General features: G+C 35.1%; 1 protein-coding gene across 1 annotated transcript in view; it reads left to right on the top strand.

Moving 5' to 3' along the window:
- The window catches only part of Ube4A (Ubiquitination factor E4A), a 33,977-nt gene that overhangs the window by 8,376 nt on the left and 4,230 nt on the right, over positions 1-21,371 (top strand). Inside the window, exons 4-8 of the mRNA XM_069828093.1 lie at positions 2,889-3,034; positions 8,197-8,430; positions 11,350-11,509; positions 13,862-14,024; positions 20,720-20,924. Coding sequence (XP_069684194.1) covers positions 2,889-3,034; positions 8,197-8,430; positions 11,350-11,509; positions 13,862-14,024; positions 20,720-20,924 — 908 coding nt within the window. The remainder of the gene's footprint in view (positions 1-2,888; positions 3,035-8,196; positions 8,431-11,349; positions 11,510-13,861; positions 14,025-20,719; positions 20,925-21,371) is intronic.

The following is a 21,371-nucleotide window of genomic DNA, read 5'->3' as shown; positions in this document are numbered from 1 at the left end:
TTCAAGAAATGTTGTTGTTGTTTTCTAATGCCAGGCGTTTGACAATAAAGTCATTTGACCTCTTGCACTCCAATATTTTTCAAAGATATTGTCGTGGTTAAATGGCAAGTTGTAGCTGATTTAAGTGAACACCATATTTTAATGCTTTGGTGGCTACGTCATCCACACACAACCCCCAGAATGTCTGGAGGACCACACCTGCTGTTGGTCGACAGGTATAGACCTAGTTGGGAGATCTTGTTGATCACTAGCTTTCCCTCATCCATTCATTTATTATATTCCATAGATCTTACATGAGCAATGAAGCTTTAAGATGTGGAACAAGTCAGAATTTTACAATATTACAATTACAATTTTTACAATACAGTAGAACCTCTATTATCCGTGGTAATGAAGGGGATGGACTGAACGGTTAATCAAAAAAAATCGGATAATCCGTACCATGAAAGATTTTGTAATTTCCTCCATTGTCTTGTATTTAACTCGCTATGTATTGGATCAGAATTTCACTAATTTAAATCTGGTTATAAACGACGGGTTTTTAAAGGACAAGAAAGCCCTTTGTAATGACTGTTTCTGGAAAGACAGGAATAAAGGAGGTCTCATGTTGTAGATTTACATACTTTTTTACACTTTATTCTTTTAAATCGCGCAGTTGTAACTCCAGTCTCGTATTCCGATGCGAGATGAGCCACAGTTTCTCTTTCTCAAACCGTTCAATTATCTCCATTTTTTTTCGATACTTGTTTTCTGTTAACAGCCATAGAAGACATTTTATATACAAATTATATTATAGAACGGCAATTCGAACAGTTAAACAATGCTGTGTAACGATAAAGGCTTGTAATAAAACACTGCAGTAAAATCATAATATGTAGAACCTACTAACATAGTCTAGTATATACAGGCACGAAGCTTGAGTTGTGAGGGTACTAAGAACAATAGACTGTATCGGTACTATTTTGTATTGTCTGTAATGAGGCGGTAGTAGCGATAGTAGCGATCCTAGTGGTTAGCAACTATCTATGGATGCATATTCCCTACTTATTGAGCTTCGTGACTGTATGTACTAGACTGTGCTACTAATATGATATACGAAACAGTACTTTATATAAGTTATTTATTTCTGAAGAAAAAAAAAAGCGCGAGATATAGACAGTCGAATAATCCGCCAATCGGTTAATAGGGTGACGGATAATCGGGGTTCTATTGTATTTTACAATTTTTACAGTTTTACCAATTTAGTAATTTTCTACAATTTTTACAATTTTCTGCAATTTTTTTACAATATTTTGGGGAGATGTAGTGAGATGAGGTGAGCCACTGGAGGACGATTTTAGTGCCATAGCAGGTCAGCACTAGGAACAGAAAAGTAGAAAGGGTAGGAAGGAAAGTGAAATGAACCCCCAGGCCTCAAATGCTCTAATACCGTCAGGATCGAAGAAAGTAAGAGTTCAGTCGGAGGACTGGATAGGAAAGGATAAAGAGGGAATTAGGTATTGAATAGAGGAAAATTATTCCAAATTCGGACATTAACTCATCAAGCTGACCAGTGCTAATTGATGAGTAGCCCCTCCCTTTAGTTCAGCTCGTAAAATTATGCTTACTAACAGTTGCACCACGGGAAGGTAGGGATAGGACATTGGATATTTGTCCAGGTTGGTTGCTTAAAGCCTTCAGTGCGAAGGATTAATGGCTCTCCCCCCTATATTCGACAAATACCGTTTTGCAGCCATTTAAAGAAATGTAGCAGTTATGTTACAATTTTTTTTTTTCTCCTTAATGCGATATTACCTTAAAAAAAAATCGATGCATATTTCTCTTCTTAATATAGAAATGGTGCCATATAAAAATTCTTAGACAGATTTAATGAAATTTGCATGAGGAGTAGAATTTTCAAATCTGCATTTACATTTTCTTAAAAATTGAATAACTCAGAAAATAAGGGCATGATGGAAATGAAATTTCGGCAGTTCTCTTACATTGATATGATACATGTGTATACCAAAAATGGAAAGTCTGAATTGAGAATTGAGAAAATTTTATATTCTTTATAGTTCCCACCAGCGTTAATTTTCCCCACAGACAATCGAAATTGATCCTTAAGGTTCATATAATTGGTCTTTCTCATACAACTCGTGGATACATCATAGCAGACACTCAATAGCTGATCAAGAACAATGAAAGATGGAGTTGTGCACAATGAATTTGTGCCACATAAATGGCGTGTTGTGTGAAGGGCGCAAATATTGAAAGTAATCATCAGTAACAGCATCATCATCACCCACCTCCAATTGACACTAACATTTAAATGTTATTTCATTTGTCTTTCATCCTAATGGAGCTTTGGAAGGTTGGCTGAACATCGAAGGGGGTAATTCTTTGTTATGGGTCATTGTTTTTGCAGATGACGCAGTGTGGTGAATATTTAATACTGATTTGTGGAGAAGTGCTGCTAAATAATCGTGTTGTGTGATATTTTTTAATGCTCTTTCCAAATGTTTGATACATTTTTCCTAGGTTTATTAGCGGTAGGGTAAAGTTGCCTATTTCCGTGATATCCCTAATCCCGTGATACTTTTTAAAAATTGAATGTCAGTCAAAGCTTTGCCATTTGACCATAGCACCAGACATCTTTCTCGAAAGAGTGCATTTTTCGCCTACTTTTGAGACATCGGTGAACTTCACAGCAAGATATCCAACTCCGTGACATTCAGTGCAAAAACTTATCACGGAATTAGGAGTATCACAGAACTAGGCAACTTTATCCTATATATCGCATACAATGCAATCATCCTACAGCCACATGATGGGAGAAGAGTTGGTTTGATATGTGTTGTCAAATTACTTTTGTCACGTGAAAGCAATGTGATGTTTCTTCTTTCCAGATTGTTAAGAGTCTATTGGATGTGTTTGTGGGAATTGAGATGACAGGACAAAGTGTAGCATTTGAACAGAAGTTCAACTATCGCCGACCAATGTACATTGTAATGGATTATTTGTGGCAAATACAGGAATTCACACAATGTTTTCAGTAAGTGAACTTTTAGATACTATTGTATTTAGAAACTTCTCTTCTACTGTGAAGTTTCCAGACAGTACAGTCATGGGTTGATATGCTGGCTTAATACTCTATGGATTCTACAGTTATGAGCAGAGACCGGAACTTTGGCAGAATGCCTTTTTAAATGTGTTAACTCTATCTTCATTTTGAAAGTAAATCTGTACGAATTATACCTTTGTGATTGAAACGTCACATTTTATGTTGTACTTTTCTGCCTTTTCAATATAAATGCCTAATTTACAAAATAAATGCTTTTTTTGCCTTTATTTTATTATTTATCTATTATTTATTAATTTATTATTAAAAACTGCGTACAGGTATATTTTAATTTATTTCTATTACCGCTACAATGAAAGTAACTTCACCGAATGTATATTATTGTCTTTCAGTCAGTTCATATTCTCTTCGCAACAATGAGTGCTGTCGTGCAAAAATGTATAACAGTAAGCGTTTTAATTATCGATTGTGTTTATTTGACAAGGCAATAATGAGTGCAGGTCTAACATTATTTTTCATTCAGTTTTCATTGTGACATTGTTGTAGCTAGCTAAATATTTCATATCGCAACATATCAGTACAACCAAACACAAAAATGCACTTTCCAAGGCTACTAGGAAGAAGATTTCTTTGCTTCCAGCAGTAATTGCAACATCGAGTCGAAAATCTCAATTTGCATTCGACTTATGTAAAGCTTTTTTTGCTGCCGAAATCCCTTTGTGGAAAGTGCAAGGTTGTGGGTCTAGTGCAAGGTTTTTGCAATTGCCTTTTATTGTGTATTGTAGCTATTTATAATGCCTTTTTGCCTGCCTATTTTAGCTATTTATGATGCCTTTTTTGCCTGCCTATTTTAATTATTCATAATGCCTAAACTTACGGTCTCTAGTTATGAGATTTTTTATTAGTTTTTCCCAGAAACTATAAGCAGTTGCAGAACGGTTAAAAATCCTTCAAATTTCCTTTTTCATACTCACTTAATAAAAATGTTCTGTTTCCTTAGGCACTGAATAACTGCATAAATTGAAAATGTTAAATAATATAACTATGGATCTCTGTTCTGAGATATTTTACCTTGTATTTTTTTTAAGTTATCTAATAATGCATATTGTAAATTCTAAAGCAAAATTTAGTGAAACAGAAAAAATATTGAATTTTGTTTAACATTTTTTTGCAATTTTTTCAATGCATATATATATATATATATATATTTTTTTTTTTTCTCGTGTTATGTAAAGTAGAACACAGGCTGCAGAAAACACTGTAAAAATTTCGTGTCAATTTATTCAGTAGTTTCAGAGAAAAATGCACTCAAGTATGAAAAATGTCAACTTATGTAAAAAAAAAAAAAAAAAAAAGGAGAAGAATGTATGAATTACATGCACCGCCAAATTTAAAGAGGCTATTTAAAGGGCTTATCTGCTTACCCCCACAATATTTATATTGTTTTAAAGAGCAAGTTTTGTACTTTTTTAAAAACAAAATAAAAAATCTGATTTTTGACCCCTAATCACTACCTGGTTACTGTTAAAGAATGAAGTCTTATAGTATAATGTATACGACATGTGACACTGTCACACCACTTCATACTTGTTTTCTAAATCAGTGGTTCCCAAAGTGGAAGTCGCGACTCCCTTGGGGATCATATGAAGAGCTGACGGGTCGTGAGGTGATTTACAAAAAAAAAAAAAAAAAACTTCCTAGAACTGTACATTTATTTTGTATTCAGAAATATAAACATAAACAACGTTAACACAAAACTCTAAAATGTTTAAGTAATTATAAAGTGAAAAATAATTATTAATATGATAAATGTGCCTGTTTCTCAGAAAGAAACTTTGAAATCTGAACTAAGTATTCATTACACACACAATGATATCATTTTCAAGTTCAAGGAGATTTTTTTCTTTTGTTTTGATGGCAATCATTGACGAGAAACTGATTTCGCATAAATACGAGATTGCAAATGTTACCTAAAATTTAAGAGCTTCCTTTGCAAGCTTGAGATATTCTTTTGATACAAAATTGTATTGTGCTCTGCGAAAAAAAGGTCTAGTTTCTGTCAACAGGTAGGATGTCAGTGAATTTTTTTTTCCCTTCTCTTTTTTTTTCTTTATAATTTCTGCTAATTGAATGCAACTGCCTAAAATCGGATTCCATATTCATTAGTAACTCTAGTGATTGTTTTCAGTCTTTTCCAGAAATTACTCAAAAAGCTGTTGTTTAAAATCGTTCTTTCAGTGGTATCCACTAGTTTTGAATAAAATTATAGTTTGATAAATAGTAACCCGATATAATTAATTAAAATTGTAGTTGTTTGCAATTTAACAGCAATTTATATTTTTTGAGTGCTGAAAATGTCTATTTCACCTCAACAACCTAAAGAAAATATTAATTTTTCAATGGATACCAACACATTGCGGATTGACTGGCAATGACACTGCTGATTATCTTGCCAAAAATGGCTGTGGTACTATTCAAATACCTGCTACACAATTATCCTGCTCCAGACATTCTGGGGGTTGTGTGTGAATGAAGTAGCCACCAAAATGTTAAAATATGGTGTTCACTTAAATCGGCTACAACTTGCCATTTAATCAAATCAAGAAATGGATTCAGAACACCTCAAAATCTGTGCTTCAGTGGCTGACCATGACACTATCTTTGAAAAATATTGGAGTGTAAGAGGTCAAATGACTTTATTGTCAAACGTCTGGCATTAGAAAACAACCAACATCATCTCCAAATTTCCAAAAATAAAAGGTGGGAATCTGTCTCAACCCAAAACGTCCGTGGATACCCAAGGAAGACTACAGTTGCAATTTTTAGACTGTTTACAGGCCACGACTGCTTGGCCAAGCATCTCCACAGGATTGGAATATCTCCTTCACCACTCTGCCCCTTATGTGGTCTTCAAGAGGAAATGGATCAAAATCATCTTCTACACTATCAACTTGACGTCCTTGAGTGAAAAATACTGGAGAGCAAGAGAATTAATAATTTCACTGTCAGAAATTCAGCATTAGCAAACAACAACATATTTTTTGAATGGGATCAAGAACTATAGTCCGGGTCAGCTTACTTCATACCCTAAGGGTGAAACCTAACCATTTTTGCCCCCATTACCACATATGCTAGTGGATTATGGTGATTTTCTAGTTTGAAGGTTGAATTTCATTTTGCCAACTTCGTTTCGAATTTCGATACTGAGAAATACTATAACTGGTAGTGACTTCCTAACTGTTATGTTGGTAGCAGGAACAGCTGTTGTAGGTAGTGGAAATTATGAAAATTCAAATTGTTCTAGATTTCCGAGTCGACTACTGGAAGCTATTGAAATTCAAACATACTAATAATAATTAATATCAGAATTATATTAATACATAATAGTTATTTTATGTGTTGTGTTGTGGTTACAATTCAAGATTATAGTCAGATACATGTAAATAAATATAACTTGTGGTGTGATACATGCACTTGGGTGATTGATAGAAAATGCACAAGGAGACAGCAAACTAAAATAGTAAAGTTATTAGGAGTAAGTAAGTATTCTTAAACATACATTTTAATGTGGCATTAGGTTTTCGGAGTTTGTATAGTTGGACCATCAGATCTGTGCCCCCGTAAGATATGCGAACTGAACTCTAATTCCTTCTCAGCCTCGGTAATTCATTTCTCTCCCTGCATTCCTATCTCTCTCTTTTCTATCTCTCTCCCTTTCTGTCCCCCACTACTCACAATTTTGGCCTTCTTGCGGGACAGTTTACAATATTTGCACTTGCAGTCCAGTGTTGTCAACTAAACATGAATACTGTAGCACGGAGTGGCGAAAGAAATATTATTAAGCAAGTACGTAATAGCATTTTGCGATGAGGAGAAAAAAACAGGTCAATATCTGTTTCCTATAAATCAGGCAACGAAAAGAGCAACTGATATCATAGGTGAGGCTTATTTTATTTCAATTGATTATGTATTAAAATTACTTAACTAATACTAATAATACAACATTTTATGTAATTTATATAGACAGGTCAGAACTCCTAATAAAGAAAAATCAGGAGAGAGGGAGTCTGTGCAGGAGATGAAAAAGCTAGAATCACCAGAGAAGAACAGACCAAGGGAACTTTTTATTATTGTAGATGATATAAACCGATGTATTTTAAGAAGAAAGATTCAAGAATTTTATACCGTTCAGAAAGAAGTTTCAACATTGAAGAAATTACTGAAGCTTGCAAGAGAAGTAATAATTTCCAAGATTGGAGAGAAAAACTATGGAAAGTGATTCGAGACATGGGATTTAGGTTCAAAAAATGTAGAAATACAAGATGTATTTTGATTGAAAGAAATAATGTTGTAGCATGGAGGACCAGTTATTTATGACACCGTTTGACGGAAGTTTGGCAACATCCCTATTCGACAAGGTTCGTGGCCCGCTGTTTAAAGTGGTGGGAGGAAAGCGGGTGGAATGGAGTGAGTACAGGCGTTAACTTTTCCAAGAACGACGACAGCGCTAAAGGGGCACAGATCCGATGGCCCGACAATACTAATCATTTCACGTGATCAAACAAAATACATTTTTAAGTTAGGTTTCGTAAATCTTAAACTGTTTAGTCACAGCAGTGAATTTCATGTTGTCAGACAAAATTCATTTTAATATTAGATCATATTAATCTATTAATTTCCAACATAATGTGCGAGAGGTCCAGGTGGAAAATATAGGCCTACTCTTTCACAAATTATTGAACCATTTAGAAAATATCTCCCAACATAAAGATGAGATGTAAATAAGCAAGACATCGTTATTGTTACTAGTATATTATTATTATTATTATTGTACATGTCATTGTGATTTTACCCTCTTTGGTGATATCTGATATTAGTTGGCAATACTGAAGAGACGGCCAAATTAGCCTTTTAGGAACTGCTCTTACGTGATCCGCACTATAGTATGGTAATAGGGGGTGGCAAACAGAACTCTTGCCCGAAAGTGGATCACACCTGTAGAAACTTTGGGAACCACTGTTCTAAACTGACGTGAGCTTTCTTTGTCCCTATTTGTGTTTACTCATTTCTGTAAATTCACGTAAAGTTCTTTCCATAAATCAGTTAAATAATTTAATTGTTAAATCAATTTGTAGAGATTTAGCAGCAGAAGCCGAGGCCAACATGGAAGCAGTCACTCCTCCCCTGTTCCTGAGATTTGTGAATCTGCTGATGAACGATGCTGTATTCCTCTTGGATGAAGCCCTTTCCAACATGGCAAAACTGCGACAGATGCAGACTGCAAGGGAAGCTGGAGAGTGGCAGCAGCTTCCAATTCACGAACGAGAACAGAATGAAAGCTACTTGCAGCACATCGGAATGATTGCCAGGTGTGATGTTTTCTGTTAGGAAGATAAATTGAGGGGTTTGCCGGAAAAAGGGCATATACGTCAATATGGTGAATTGAGATACAGGCAATCTAAGATTTTAAAACGGACCTGAATAAAATGTTATACAGATAGTGAACAAAATTATACATTAAATTAAAAATCTTAGCGAGTATAAATGTTTTGTAGCATTTAGGCAATTTATATTATTAAATGTCCTTATATTTGTACCATACAAAACTTCGGTCTATACGCCCTTTATCCATATAATGATTTGCTTAGGGGATTTAATGTAGATTTCAGATTTAAATTTCACACAGAACTGAAACAAAGATACATTTTATGACATTTATTATCTACTTCTAAAGTAATTTACATTATTTCAGATATACTGAGTAGACATTAAGTATGCAAAGCAAAATCTCTGAATATAACAGAAAAAGAAAGTCTCCATTTTGTGTGAACATAAATAAATAAAATTAATTCTTTGTATAAACCTGATAACAATAAGCCCAAAAATCTGAATATTGTAACAAATCTCTTTATAGAACATAAAATATTTCCGTCTGAATGTATGAGTTTCATAAGTTTGTTTACTCTTAAAGCAAGGACAATAATGAACATAAAAAGCAGTCAAAGGAAACAACTGGACTGACTGAATTGAACTATATATACAGGGTGATTCAAATGTTGCGCGACATAGGACATCTCCGTTATTAGTATAAGTACAAAAAATAGTTTCAAATAAAAGTTTTAGATATAGGTACGTGTAGTTCATGTGCAAAATTTAAAGAAAATCGTAAGAGCCATTTTTGAGAAAATTACAACAAACGTGTTCGCGTTTCAAGTAAAGTACCAGTTTGGTTAGGGAAAACGCATCCAAAAGTGAGGTGTCACATCTCTGGAGCATATGAAACTTAAATTAGAAATGTGGTTTGGGTCGCGCGCCGTAATTAATAAATTGTGTTTTTTGTGTAGACAAGTGAGTAAGTGCTAGTTTCACTAGTGAACCGGGTAGTAACAGACGACGTACACAATTCCTGAGAGGGTGGAAATGGTTCTCATCCATGCGGGAGGCCTGAGTCTACGGGAAGCAGCAGAAGAATACCACAGACTGTATCCAGATCAACTTACCCCACATCACAGAAGCATTGGTCGTTTAATGGAACAGTTCAAGACAGCAGGCAGTATCCATGACAAAAAAACGTTCAGGGTGGCCTTGTTCAGCAACAGGAGATGCAAACGCAGCTAGTGTACTAGCTAAGCTGTTAGTCCATCACGGTCAATCAAGGAAGTGGCGCAAGAATGTGTCACCAGCCAAGCGTCCGTGTCCAGGATACTATCCGTCAATCATTTCCATACCTATCGTAGGCACTTTGTGCAGGAACTGCATGGGGGTGACACATATGCGGGTGCAGTTCTGTGAGTGGTTTCTTGAAAGACGAACGCACCAGCCAAACCTTGAAGCTGATATTTGTTGGAGCGATGAGGCCTGTTTCCATTTGAACGGAACAGTGAATCGACATAACGCTGTGTACTGGGCAACCGAGACCCCCACATAGCTGTAGAGGCTCATAATCAGTTTGACCCAAGATTAAATGTGTGGTGTGGCATACACGGGGATGTGGTCATCGGTCCCGTATTTCTGAACATCAAGCTCACTGCTCCACTGTACAGATAGCATCTCGAGGCTACACTGCTGCCCTACTTGGATGATTTGCCCCTACAAAGAAGACGTGGATTTTTCTTTCAGCAGGATGGAACACACCGCATTTCAGATTGACAGTCTGCGAATTGCTGAATGAAGTTATCCCTGGGTGTTGGATCGGTTGCAGGAATCCAGTGGAATGGCCGCCAGATTTAACGCCACTTGACTTTCTTCTCTGGGGTAATCTCAGGTCTGTAGTTTACAGCAACAGGCCCCGAAAACTGGATGAACTGCAGGAAAATATCAGGAGAGAATGTGCACAAATAACACCTGCAGTGTTACTTGATGTGCGGAGCCTCAACCGTGTATGGATGTGCTGTCACCAAAGACCACCAATTTGAACACTTACTCCATTAGTGTGCATGTGGAACAATTACACAGGTCGTGAAAGTTCAAGTGCTAAAATGTTTCAGTTTGCCATTGTGACTCTCAACTTACTCACCTGTCTACACAAAAAACACAATTTATTAATTATGGCGCGTGACTCAAACTACATTTCTAATTTAAGTTTCATACGCTCCAGAGATGTGACACCTCACTTTTGGATGCGTTTTCCCTAACCAAAAATGGCTCTTACGATTTTCTTTAAATTTTGCACAAGAACTACACGTATCAATATCTAAAACATTTATTTGAAACTATTTTTTGTACTTAACACTAATAACGGAGATGTCCTATGTCGCGCGACTTTTGAATCACCCTGTATTTGCTTAGTCTCTACCAAGAGAAAACACACACAGTACAATATGCGGTAATGTGCAGCACTAGCTCTACTTGTAGACTGACTGACTAAATCACGTACACACGCACGCACGCAGCCCTGTCCTGCAGGTATGTACAGTACAATCAAAACAAAATTTCGCCACTATAATTAGCGAATTATTCACTACATTTTAAACCGTTTTCTCGAAGAAGGGCATAGAGGTCTATCCGCCTTTCTTCCAGCAAACCCCTCAATTATTGTGTTATCTAATAATGAACTACTAAATGTTGAGGTTGAGAAAGGTTCATAAATTTCCAGTTTTTATCTATTACGGAGATATCTCCAGATGAGAAATGAAATTGAATTAGGCAAAGGCCAAGAATTCAAAAGATAGAATACTCTTTCCCATAGGGCACTGCATATCACAGCATATCATATATTTAATTAGGATTAACAGCATTGACTGTTTAGACATATAATTTGATGTAACCACATGTTAATTTGTTTCCAGGTTCGATAACATATTGGGTCGCGAAACTATTCACACACTCGAGTTTCTGACATCAAAAATAACATCGATATTTTCTCATCCAACTATGGTGGATCGCATTGCTGCGATGCTCAATTACTTCCTCTATCATCTTGTGGGCCCTAAGAAAAAGAATTTCAAGGTAAATACTTATTATTAGACATCGGATTTTTAGGCACTAAAAATTACAGTTTTAGGCGCCTAAAATAAGCTCAAAATTTGTAAAATTAGGCTCTATCTTAATGAAAATAGGCATTTTAGGCACATCAAGGTATCATACTTATTTCTTTCACTGAAATTTTTAGTTATACACTAAAATACGCACAAAAAAGTATGTTTAAACATTAAAAAAGAATACTATATTATATTTATAAACAGAGCTGCACAAATTTAATATATTGAAACTAACGAAATAATGATTATTGATATCAATATTACTCATTTTAAGTTATTGAAATTCAGTTCCATGCTCAGACTTTATTATAATTATCTGCACAGTACACCACCAGAATTTTTTCTAAATTCTCCACAGTTAACCTTTGCCTTTTGTCACTGAGAATCATTTTGAAAGCAGAAAAACTTCTTTCAACCGAAACTGATGTGAGAGGCGCAAATTTTAAATTAGGTACAATAGAAACATCAATACTTACTGGAACATTTACACCTAATCCTAATTGTTGTATTGCCGTATTTCTATCACAAAGTTAGTGGGTTCGAACAATCAAAGTTTTAATGACCTGCAAATACTTTAACTATCGGAATTTAAAAGGTTAAAGTGTAGTGGTCTTAAAAAGAATTATACCTCAGGATAGCTTAGTCAATGTATAAATATTATAGGCCTACTCATTAAAATTAATAGAATTTATATATTTCAACTATTGTTACATACCTGTTTGCTACAAATCTTGCAGAATATTATTTTTCCATCATAAGTGAATTCTGAATATTCTGTTAGCCATTGCCGGATCAATGTAGATTATGCACTTATATTTTTCGGCATTATCGCGTTAAACTTCACAGGAAAAAGTCCTACCGCTCAAAACTTCTCAACACAAATAAGGTGAGGGAAAGAGCAACTGTTAACGAGCATTCAAATGAACCGTTATTGAGATTCAATTGGACAAAAATACAAAGTTCCACTTATTGTTGCATTTCCTGGTAGTGTTAACACTAGGAGGGCCATTCTTTTAAATATTTTGTAACGGTTTACGCTACTAATTCGCAGTTTTACAACTTTTCATAAATATTTCAAAAACACTCTTTCTCCAAAAATTGTGATTTTATGACACTCTGAAGGGCAGTACAGCTAATCGGTTTCAGACCGAAAACGGTCATTTTTATAGTATAGTATATCTCTGAATCGGTAGCAGCACATGTTGTGATTGTTGCCTGCTTCAAAACTAAGGTTGGTTCTTTGTCGGCATTTATGCCTCCAAACATGTTAAATTCGGTGAAATCTATTGTGAGTGTCGTGAGATTCAAAACATTTTGTTTCCTTTATCAATGGTTTCATGGCCGGTGTGAAGCAAACTTTCCACTTTTTAAATGCCTTAAATTTCGCAGTGAATGCATGTATAAATTATAAAAAGTAAGAGTAAAATGCGAAACTTTACAGTGAGTTAGGCATTTTTAGGCGAATATTAACAAATTAGGCTCTAATAACCGTTTTAGGGCATTTTAGGGCACTATAAAACTCTTTGAATACCTTTCAATTTCCATGAAACACAAATATTAATAATTATTTTTACTTTTCTCCTAAAGAAACAAAATAGGCATTTGCCCTAGAATCCGATGTCTGCTTATTATATATATTTGTCATTCAAACAATTTTTAAATTTATTTTAACAAATGAAATGATGATCAGAGAAAACAATAATTGAAGGTTGACAGATTGAAGGCACTGTAAATTACTTCAAATACAGTTTCCTTAATTTCTCCAATTTCTTGAAGGAAAATAAGAAACTTGCGGTAATTCATTCATCAGAAAAATATGTCCAGTAGGACTATTATGAGTAGGCAGTAGTTTTGTTCTAGTTTATTTTTTATTTTGTGTATGTGTGCGTGCTTGTGAGTTAAATCTTGATAGTTAATGTCTACATTGTGTTTATACTACCTTCTTTACACTTCTGCTGTTGTTTATGTGCACCTATCTCCCCTGCCCATTACAGCCTTTTGGCATTTGGTAGTTTCTTGATATAGTAGGCTATTATTTCTAAAATTTCATTGCTAAGAGTCCGTACTATTTCTCACGATTTACACAATTTTTTCCATATCCCCTAAAATGTTATAAAATAGGATTCTACTTTATTTTATCTCAAAGCTACATCTCACGTCCATTTTGGACATTCAGAAAAAAGTTGCATTTTCTACACAACTTTAACAGAGTTCAAATTTTGTTTCAGTAGTCACAGCGTACTTTGATAAACTCTTCAAATTTTAAAAAAAGTTGTGATAGGTTGTATGAGGAGGGTAATTTCTGGGTTTTCTATTGCAGGTGAAGGATCAGAAAGAATTTGAATTTAATCCTGCAAATATTGTAATGGACATTTGCAAGATCTATGTTCATCTACAAGAGAGTGATTCATTTTGCTTAGCAGTTTCTCAAGATGGTCGCTCATACAGTCCACAGCTGTTTACATTGGCAGAAGATGTTCTTGGTAAGTTAGCATCATTGAAGTTATTTTCTTGCTGTCCCATATCCAAAAGCACCACAAAGCCAGAAGGTCGAATTCCACTCCTGAGAATGTTTGCTGAAATGTGGTTAGTCTTTGTAACCCATCTGAACTGTGCTTTCATTCAAGGATGTGTTTTTGTAATCCTTATTAAGAAACTACTAAACTGTGAGTTTGTGTTTGTAACCCATATTGAACTACATCAGTGGAGTCCACACCTGTGGAGTAGCGGTTAGCGCGTCTGGCCGCGAAACCAGGTAGCCCGGGTTCGATTCCCAGTATGGGCAAGTTACCTGGTTGAAGTTTTTTTTTCCGGGGTTTTCTCTCAACCCAATATGAGTAAATGCTGGGTAACTTTAGGTGCTGGACCCCAGACTCATTTCACCAGCATTATCACCTTCATCTCATTCAGACACTAAATAACCTAAGATGTTGATAAAGTGTCGTAAAATAACCTACTAAAATAAAAATAAAAAATACATCAGTGGTATTAGACTTTTTTCTCCCTGCACCACTAGAGACACTTTTCCACTTAAGCTCCTATCCCCAAAGTTGTTCATTCAAATTATACATAACTACATTTAAACTTAATTAAACTTAACAATTGATCTATTATTAAATTTTAAACTATAAAAGAGATGATCATGCTCTTAAATAAATAATTAAAGTAACATTGTTAGAGATATCGTAGAAAAGAAAAGCTATCTTATTATATTATTAACTTATGTGTTCTGTTAATGAGATGCCTGATCCTTTCTGCATGCCAGCTCCTTGATTCTTGATCGATTCTTCGTGAATGTATCAGAGATGATTTTGGCTTAAAACGATTTCTGTGTTTCGGTTTTATTTATGTCAATGTAGAGAAATCCTCCTCACACAAATAATAATAATAATAATAATGATGATTTATTTTACCTGGCAGAGTTAAGGCCATACGGCCTTCTCTAACACTCAACCAGGAGTAAAACTGCGTTACAAAAAACACTACAATTTTACCAAGTACACTGCAATTTTACACACAAAACTGAATAAGATAATAATAATAAAATGTAATCAACAAGTAAGTAGAAATCAGACATAATATATAACATACAGAAAGAATACATAATAAAATGTGAACAGCAGGTCAAAATAAGTGAGACATACAAAGTATAAAAAAATAAGACAATTATTAATAATAATAATAATAATAATAGTACTAATAAAATAGAGCAGTACAAAGCATACAATGAATACACTATTTTTAGGTACACACAGTAAGGAAAATTATGATTATATATTATAGCTCAAGTTACCACATTATAGATACTGTATACCATTATCGGGAAATATGAAAACAAAAAGATAATAGTACATTATGCAACGAGCCTATAATGGTAGTAATTAAGACGCGAGTATGTTTATGAAATGAGCGCAAGCAAGTTTCATAATTTTCATACGTCATAATTACCATTATAGGCAAGTTTCATACGACTTTTTATGCTCGACCATACTTCTAACTTGAAATTATTCATAAGTATTCTTGTTATTCTTATCTGACTGGGGAGCGGAACTGACCTTGTGCAATATCTCGTAAATTGTGAGATGTGCGCGGACGCGAAAGTATTGATTTTTTCCGAGAAACAAATGTCATTGACCTTGATATAAACTAGAGAGTAAAATAAACATTAATCTTGATATAACCCTAGATCATATATGTAACATATGTTGGGCTTATAGGCTTTGAGGTTAACAACTTTTGTCAGGTTTACTACGCTGCCATCTAGTTGTTACATAAGGAGTCACGTCATAATTCCCATTTGAATTGCATTAGCGACTGTGCTGCCATCTCGTGTTCGTTTACGGCGGATGGGTGGCGATCCTGGCGGTTGTTCTCTTCAAAGTGCTGCTGATTTTAATATAGCGAAGAGTTGTCTGTTACATAAATGATCTAGGATATAACCTTGAAATTGATTTAGACATTGAAAAGCGGGACAACTAATTGAATTTATTTGAATATTATTTACAATTAACGCTAATTATTATAGTAACAGAACATAACCTTCTGTGACAGTATTGGATTTCCAGCCTCCGTGATGTTTCACTAGTTGTCTTTCGATTGCATATCCGAGAATAATCGATACTTGTGCTTTCATATTGCTGCAATGGTGTTTTCTGATTGGTGGAGCACCCGAACTTTAATGAATAGGTATACTTTAATAAGGTCCATTAAAGGGCTGCTACTATGTATATAATTACTACATTTCGGCATGGTCGAGCATAAAATAAGTTAAATATCACTAGAACATAATAGTACATTATGCAACGAGCCTCTAATGATAGTAATTAAGAAGGGAGTATGGATGTTTATGAAACGAGCGCAAGCGAGTTTCATAATTTTCATACGAGCTTCTTAATTACCATTATAGGCGAGTTTCATACGACTTTTTATGCTCGACCATATTTCTAACTTGAAATTATTCAGATGTATACATTTTATTTGTATCTGACAAGATCGGAAGTGACCTTGTTCTAGGTCTTGAATTGTGAGATGTGCGCAGACGCGAAAGTATTGATTTTTTCCGAGGAACAATAATGTCATTGACCTTGTGTAATCCCGTTAAACTTGGTATAACCTTGATTATTGAATTCGACATTGAAAAACGAGATGACAAATTGAATTTATTTGAATAATATTTACAATTAACGCTAATTATTATAGTAACAGAACATAACCTTCTGCGACAGTATTGGATTTCCAGCCTCCGTGACTTTTCGCTAATTCTCTTTCAATTGCATATCCGAGAATAATCGATACTTGCGGTTTTATAATGGTACAAAGCTGACTTGTCATTGGCTGAACACCTGTAAGCTGAGTTGTCATTGGCTGAAAATACCTGTACTTTAATGAGTAGGTGTACTTTAATGACATGCATTAAAGGACTGCTACCAGGTGTACAATTATTACATTTCGGCATGGTCGAGCATAAAAAATAAAAAAAGTGAATACATGGAAACATGCAGTACAACACTTGTCATAATAGTAAATTAGTTTGGCAACTCGTCATAAGATAATTTTCTAACTTGGATTTGAAAGATTTCAATGTTCGGCAGCCCTTGACGTCAGGCGGCAGAGAGTTCCAGTGACGAGAGGTAGCAACAGTGAAAGATTAGGAATACAGGGATGATGTGTGAAGTGGAATTTATAGCGTGTTATCGCGTTGTGAGGAAGGCAGAAGGTGTGAAATGGAAGTGCCACTAAGCTCCATGTAATCTTTGTGAGCATTACCAAAAGTCACAAATTGACAAGTTTTCGAATTTTATTTTCAGTGCACTGTCAACTGACATTTCTAGCAAACTTTCTTTCAATTTTAAGTAGAATTCAGAGGAATTGATGCCTGTGGTGGAAAATGGATTTGCAATCCAATCATTAGCTCTGATCATCCATGAAACGTGTGTGTGTGTGTATATATATATATATATATATATATACATTTTTTTTTTAATTTTACGTACCCCTTAAAAAGTCTTCACGTACCCCCAGTTGAATACCACTGAACTACAATATATTACACATGTTAATTTGTTCTTAAAGCTCTAAATCAACTACATGAATGAAACACATCAAATTTGATGACACTCAATTTAAGCAAAAGTAACTACCAAATATTTTTACTTGGTAAAAAAGAAAGAGAATTTAATATCAAGTACAATGGCCAACACATTTCTAGGACCTATGAATCTAAATATCTTGGAGTTATTTTCGACAGTAAGTTAACATGGAGCATATATTTCTGAAAAAGCTCGTATAAGATTCTCTCTTCAGAAAAGGCCAGCGGGAAAGAATTGGGGTTGCTCTAGAAATACTTTGAACACTACATACAAAATGTTTATGCAGCCAGTGCTGACATACTGCGGAGAAATTTTAATTACTTCACTTTTCATAAACGAAATAGAACATGTTCAAAACCAAGGGCATTCATACAGTCCTCTCTGTAGATTAAAAACTCAAACAAGTTTCATATCAAATGGTTCAAGAATTAAAACAGAAAATCGGCATCCCGAATTTAAAAGAAAACTTGCAAATTAAACCAAACTCTTTAACTCTATTAAATATAGAGTATAATCTAAATTTAACAGAAGAAATACTAAAATCAGAAGTAAACAATGAAATAATGAAACAATTATCTTTAGAGATAATTAATATTAGGTACCCTCCACGAAACTGGCTTCATTTATACACTGACAGATCCTTGATCTCCAGGGAACAAGGTGCCGGTGCAGGTGTTACGTGCTGTCTCTTCTCACTTTATAGATCTCTTGGATATGGAACAAAAACTTTTGATGGAGAAATCATTGCAATAAGTGAAAGTCTCAGGAATCTTCTATGCCACATCAATAAATATTAAGAATGCAGTTATACTGTCAGACTCTAAAGCAGCTATTCTATTAGTAGTCTCGAGACACCTTCATCTCAAACAGCAGAAATAACTAAAATGCTCTCTCAATTAATATCACTCAATAAAAGAATTGTATTCCAATGGATGCCATCTCATTGTGAAATCCTGGGAAACGAGAATGTGGATGCTTTAGCAAAGAAGGGCAGCACTGCTACTTACAGACCTGTTACTAAATCTACGTATTACTCTGTGAAAAGATTTATTATTAAATCTACATACCTAAACTTCAACAAACAAGATTTAATAACACAATCTCAAGCAAAAAAAGTAACTCTCTGCATCATAATCCACAGTTAATTCCCATGCAAATCATCTGCAGCTGCATTTAGATTGGCAACAGGCCATGATTGTTTGGCCAAACACCTGCATAGAATTGGAATATATCAGTCCCCTAACTGCCCATTGTACAACTCAAACCAAGAAATGGATTCGGAACACCTCAAAATCTGTGCTTCAGTGACTGACCGTGACAATATCTTTGAAAAATATTGCAGTGCAAGAGATCAAATGATTTTATTGTCAAACAGTTGGCATTAGAAAACAACATATTAATTTCTTGAAGTGTTTTTTATTTAACAATAATAAAATCAGAGTACAGAAATAATGTTAGAACCCTCTTCAAAGACTCTGGTGACTAATTCTTCTCATACCTTACACGCAAGTTTTTCTTAAAAGAATTTTTATCTATGTGGACAAGGAAGAGCTTGAAGTAGAAATTAGAATACCTTATGCCATTTTACTACACAGTAATTAACTAATTACATACTATTAATACCCGTTGAAGTTCCTATTAGCAAACGTACATTATTTTTTTCGTTATTTTGAAGATTCTGTGAATTGCAGACATTATATGTTTGTCATTTTAAGGTGCAGGAATTGGACTACTATATACTATTTTTTAAGGTTCAGTCAAGACATAAAATGGGCTCCTTTTAGGGGATAATATTTTTAAAATATGTTATTTTTATAGAGTTGTAACTTATTATAAAAAAGAGGGAAAAAAAGTATCCTTTTACTCTTTGAGATGTTTTACAATGAATTCAAATAAGAAGTATTATCGCTGCGCTCTCATGGTTAACATTCGGCAGGTCTTTGAGCGGCCTCGTGCATAACATTAGGCAGGTCTTTGAAATTTAATTGCATTATTGTTTTCAATTTCTCTTGTCGCCGCTCCAATCACTCGCCTCAATTTCAATATTGCAACCAATAAGCTGCTTCCATTATTAAATGATACCTACTTGTCTAATCCACGTGGACTAAAACCGAGGTTGCAATGTCTTGTGCTGAGGACGAACATTAAGTATGTGATTAAAAATTATTATTAAAGGTAAGCGTTCACTACATCGTATCGCACGCATCAGACGAATCACACAGATCGGACGAATCGCACGGATTGGAAAAAGACTATCTTTGCTGTAATTGTTATGTAACCGCGTTCACTACATCGTATTGGACGCATCGCCTCACGGCAAATCCGTCCACGTTTCTCGGATGGGCAACTTTTCCGATGCGTGCGATCATGGCCTTCTTTAATAAATCAATTTTAATTGGTCAACTGTTACTATTATGTTGTGCCATGTTCAGTGTCGCGCCAAAATGGCAGACGGAAAACTTATTTCGCGTGTAGAAAATTGCGAAGAATTATATAATTTGAGGCATTCCCATTACAGTAATCAAGTCGTTTCTTGCAAATGTATTATGTAACCAATATTTCTTTCGTTTCTTCCTCTTCAATTAAGACGCATGAAGCAATTACAAATTCTTATTCGCTAACAGACGTAATTAATAGACCTAACCTCAACTCCTCTGCTTTCAGTAATGCCAATATCGTATGACGTCATGTTTTAAACAGCTGATAGGGGAATCCGATGAGGCGATGAGGTGCAGACGTTACAGTGAACGCACAGCACTTAAAATATCCATTGCGTGCGATTCGTACGAGGAGTGCGATACGATGTAGTGAACGCTTACCTTAAAGAGTTATTATTAAGAGTTAAGAATGTCAACGTACTCGTATATGTAATAATAATAATAATAATAATAATAATAGCCATATAACTAGTGCTTATTCTTATCGAGGAAGTAGACGTGACGTGACGCGACGCGACGCTTAGAGTGAAACCTACAGAGCAACAATCGGTCGGAAAAATTATGTTTTAAAAGCACACCGCACGTTATTGTATGATGCCGACATGTTAACCATGAGAGCGCGGCGATAACTGTACATTGTTTTGTTACCAGCCCGTATTGGTGGCGGAGCCCTCATTGCTGATCTACAAGCTGTAGCACAAAAGGTGACACAGATGGCATCACAACAGCAGACAGAAGAAGAAATACTTGCAGAAGCTCCTGATGATTTCCTGGATCCCATAATGTCCACATTGATGACAGATCCAGTCATCCTTCCATCTTCACGTACTACTGTTGATCGTTCCACAATTGCCAGGTTAGCTATTCCATTCTCAGTGTAAGATAGAATGATAGTCAAAATAAAATTACCTTGTATGTAACTTCCAGTAACATATCTCAGTCCACCGCTGAGGAGTAATGGTTAGTATGCCTGACCATGAAACAAACGGGCCTGAGTTCAAATTCTGGTTGAGACAAGATACCTGGTTGAGGTTTTTTTCGGGGTTTTACTTCAACCTCTTGAGAGCAAATGCTAGGTAACTTTCGACGCTGCTGGGTAACTTTCGGTGTTGGACCCCAGACTCATTTCACCGGCATTATCACCATCTCATTCAGATGCTAAATAACCTAAGCTGTTGATAAAGCATCGTAAAATAACCTACTAAAAAAAACCTTCGATGCTCAACCCTGGACTCATTTCGCCAGCATTACCACCTTCATATCATTCTGACACTCGATAACTGTAGCTATTGATAAAGCATCG

Source organism: Periplaneta americana, chromosome 6 (assembly GCF_040183065.1).
Source record: "Periplaneta americana isolate PAMFEO1 chromosome 6, P.americana_PAMFEO1_priV1, whole genome shotgun sequence".
Lineage (NCBI taxonomy): Eukaryota > Metazoa > Arthropoda > Insecta > Blattodea > Blattidae > Periplaneta > Periplaneta americana.
Note: the sequence above shows the minus strand (reverse complement) of the source record. Positions and strands in the feature narration are given on the sequence as shown.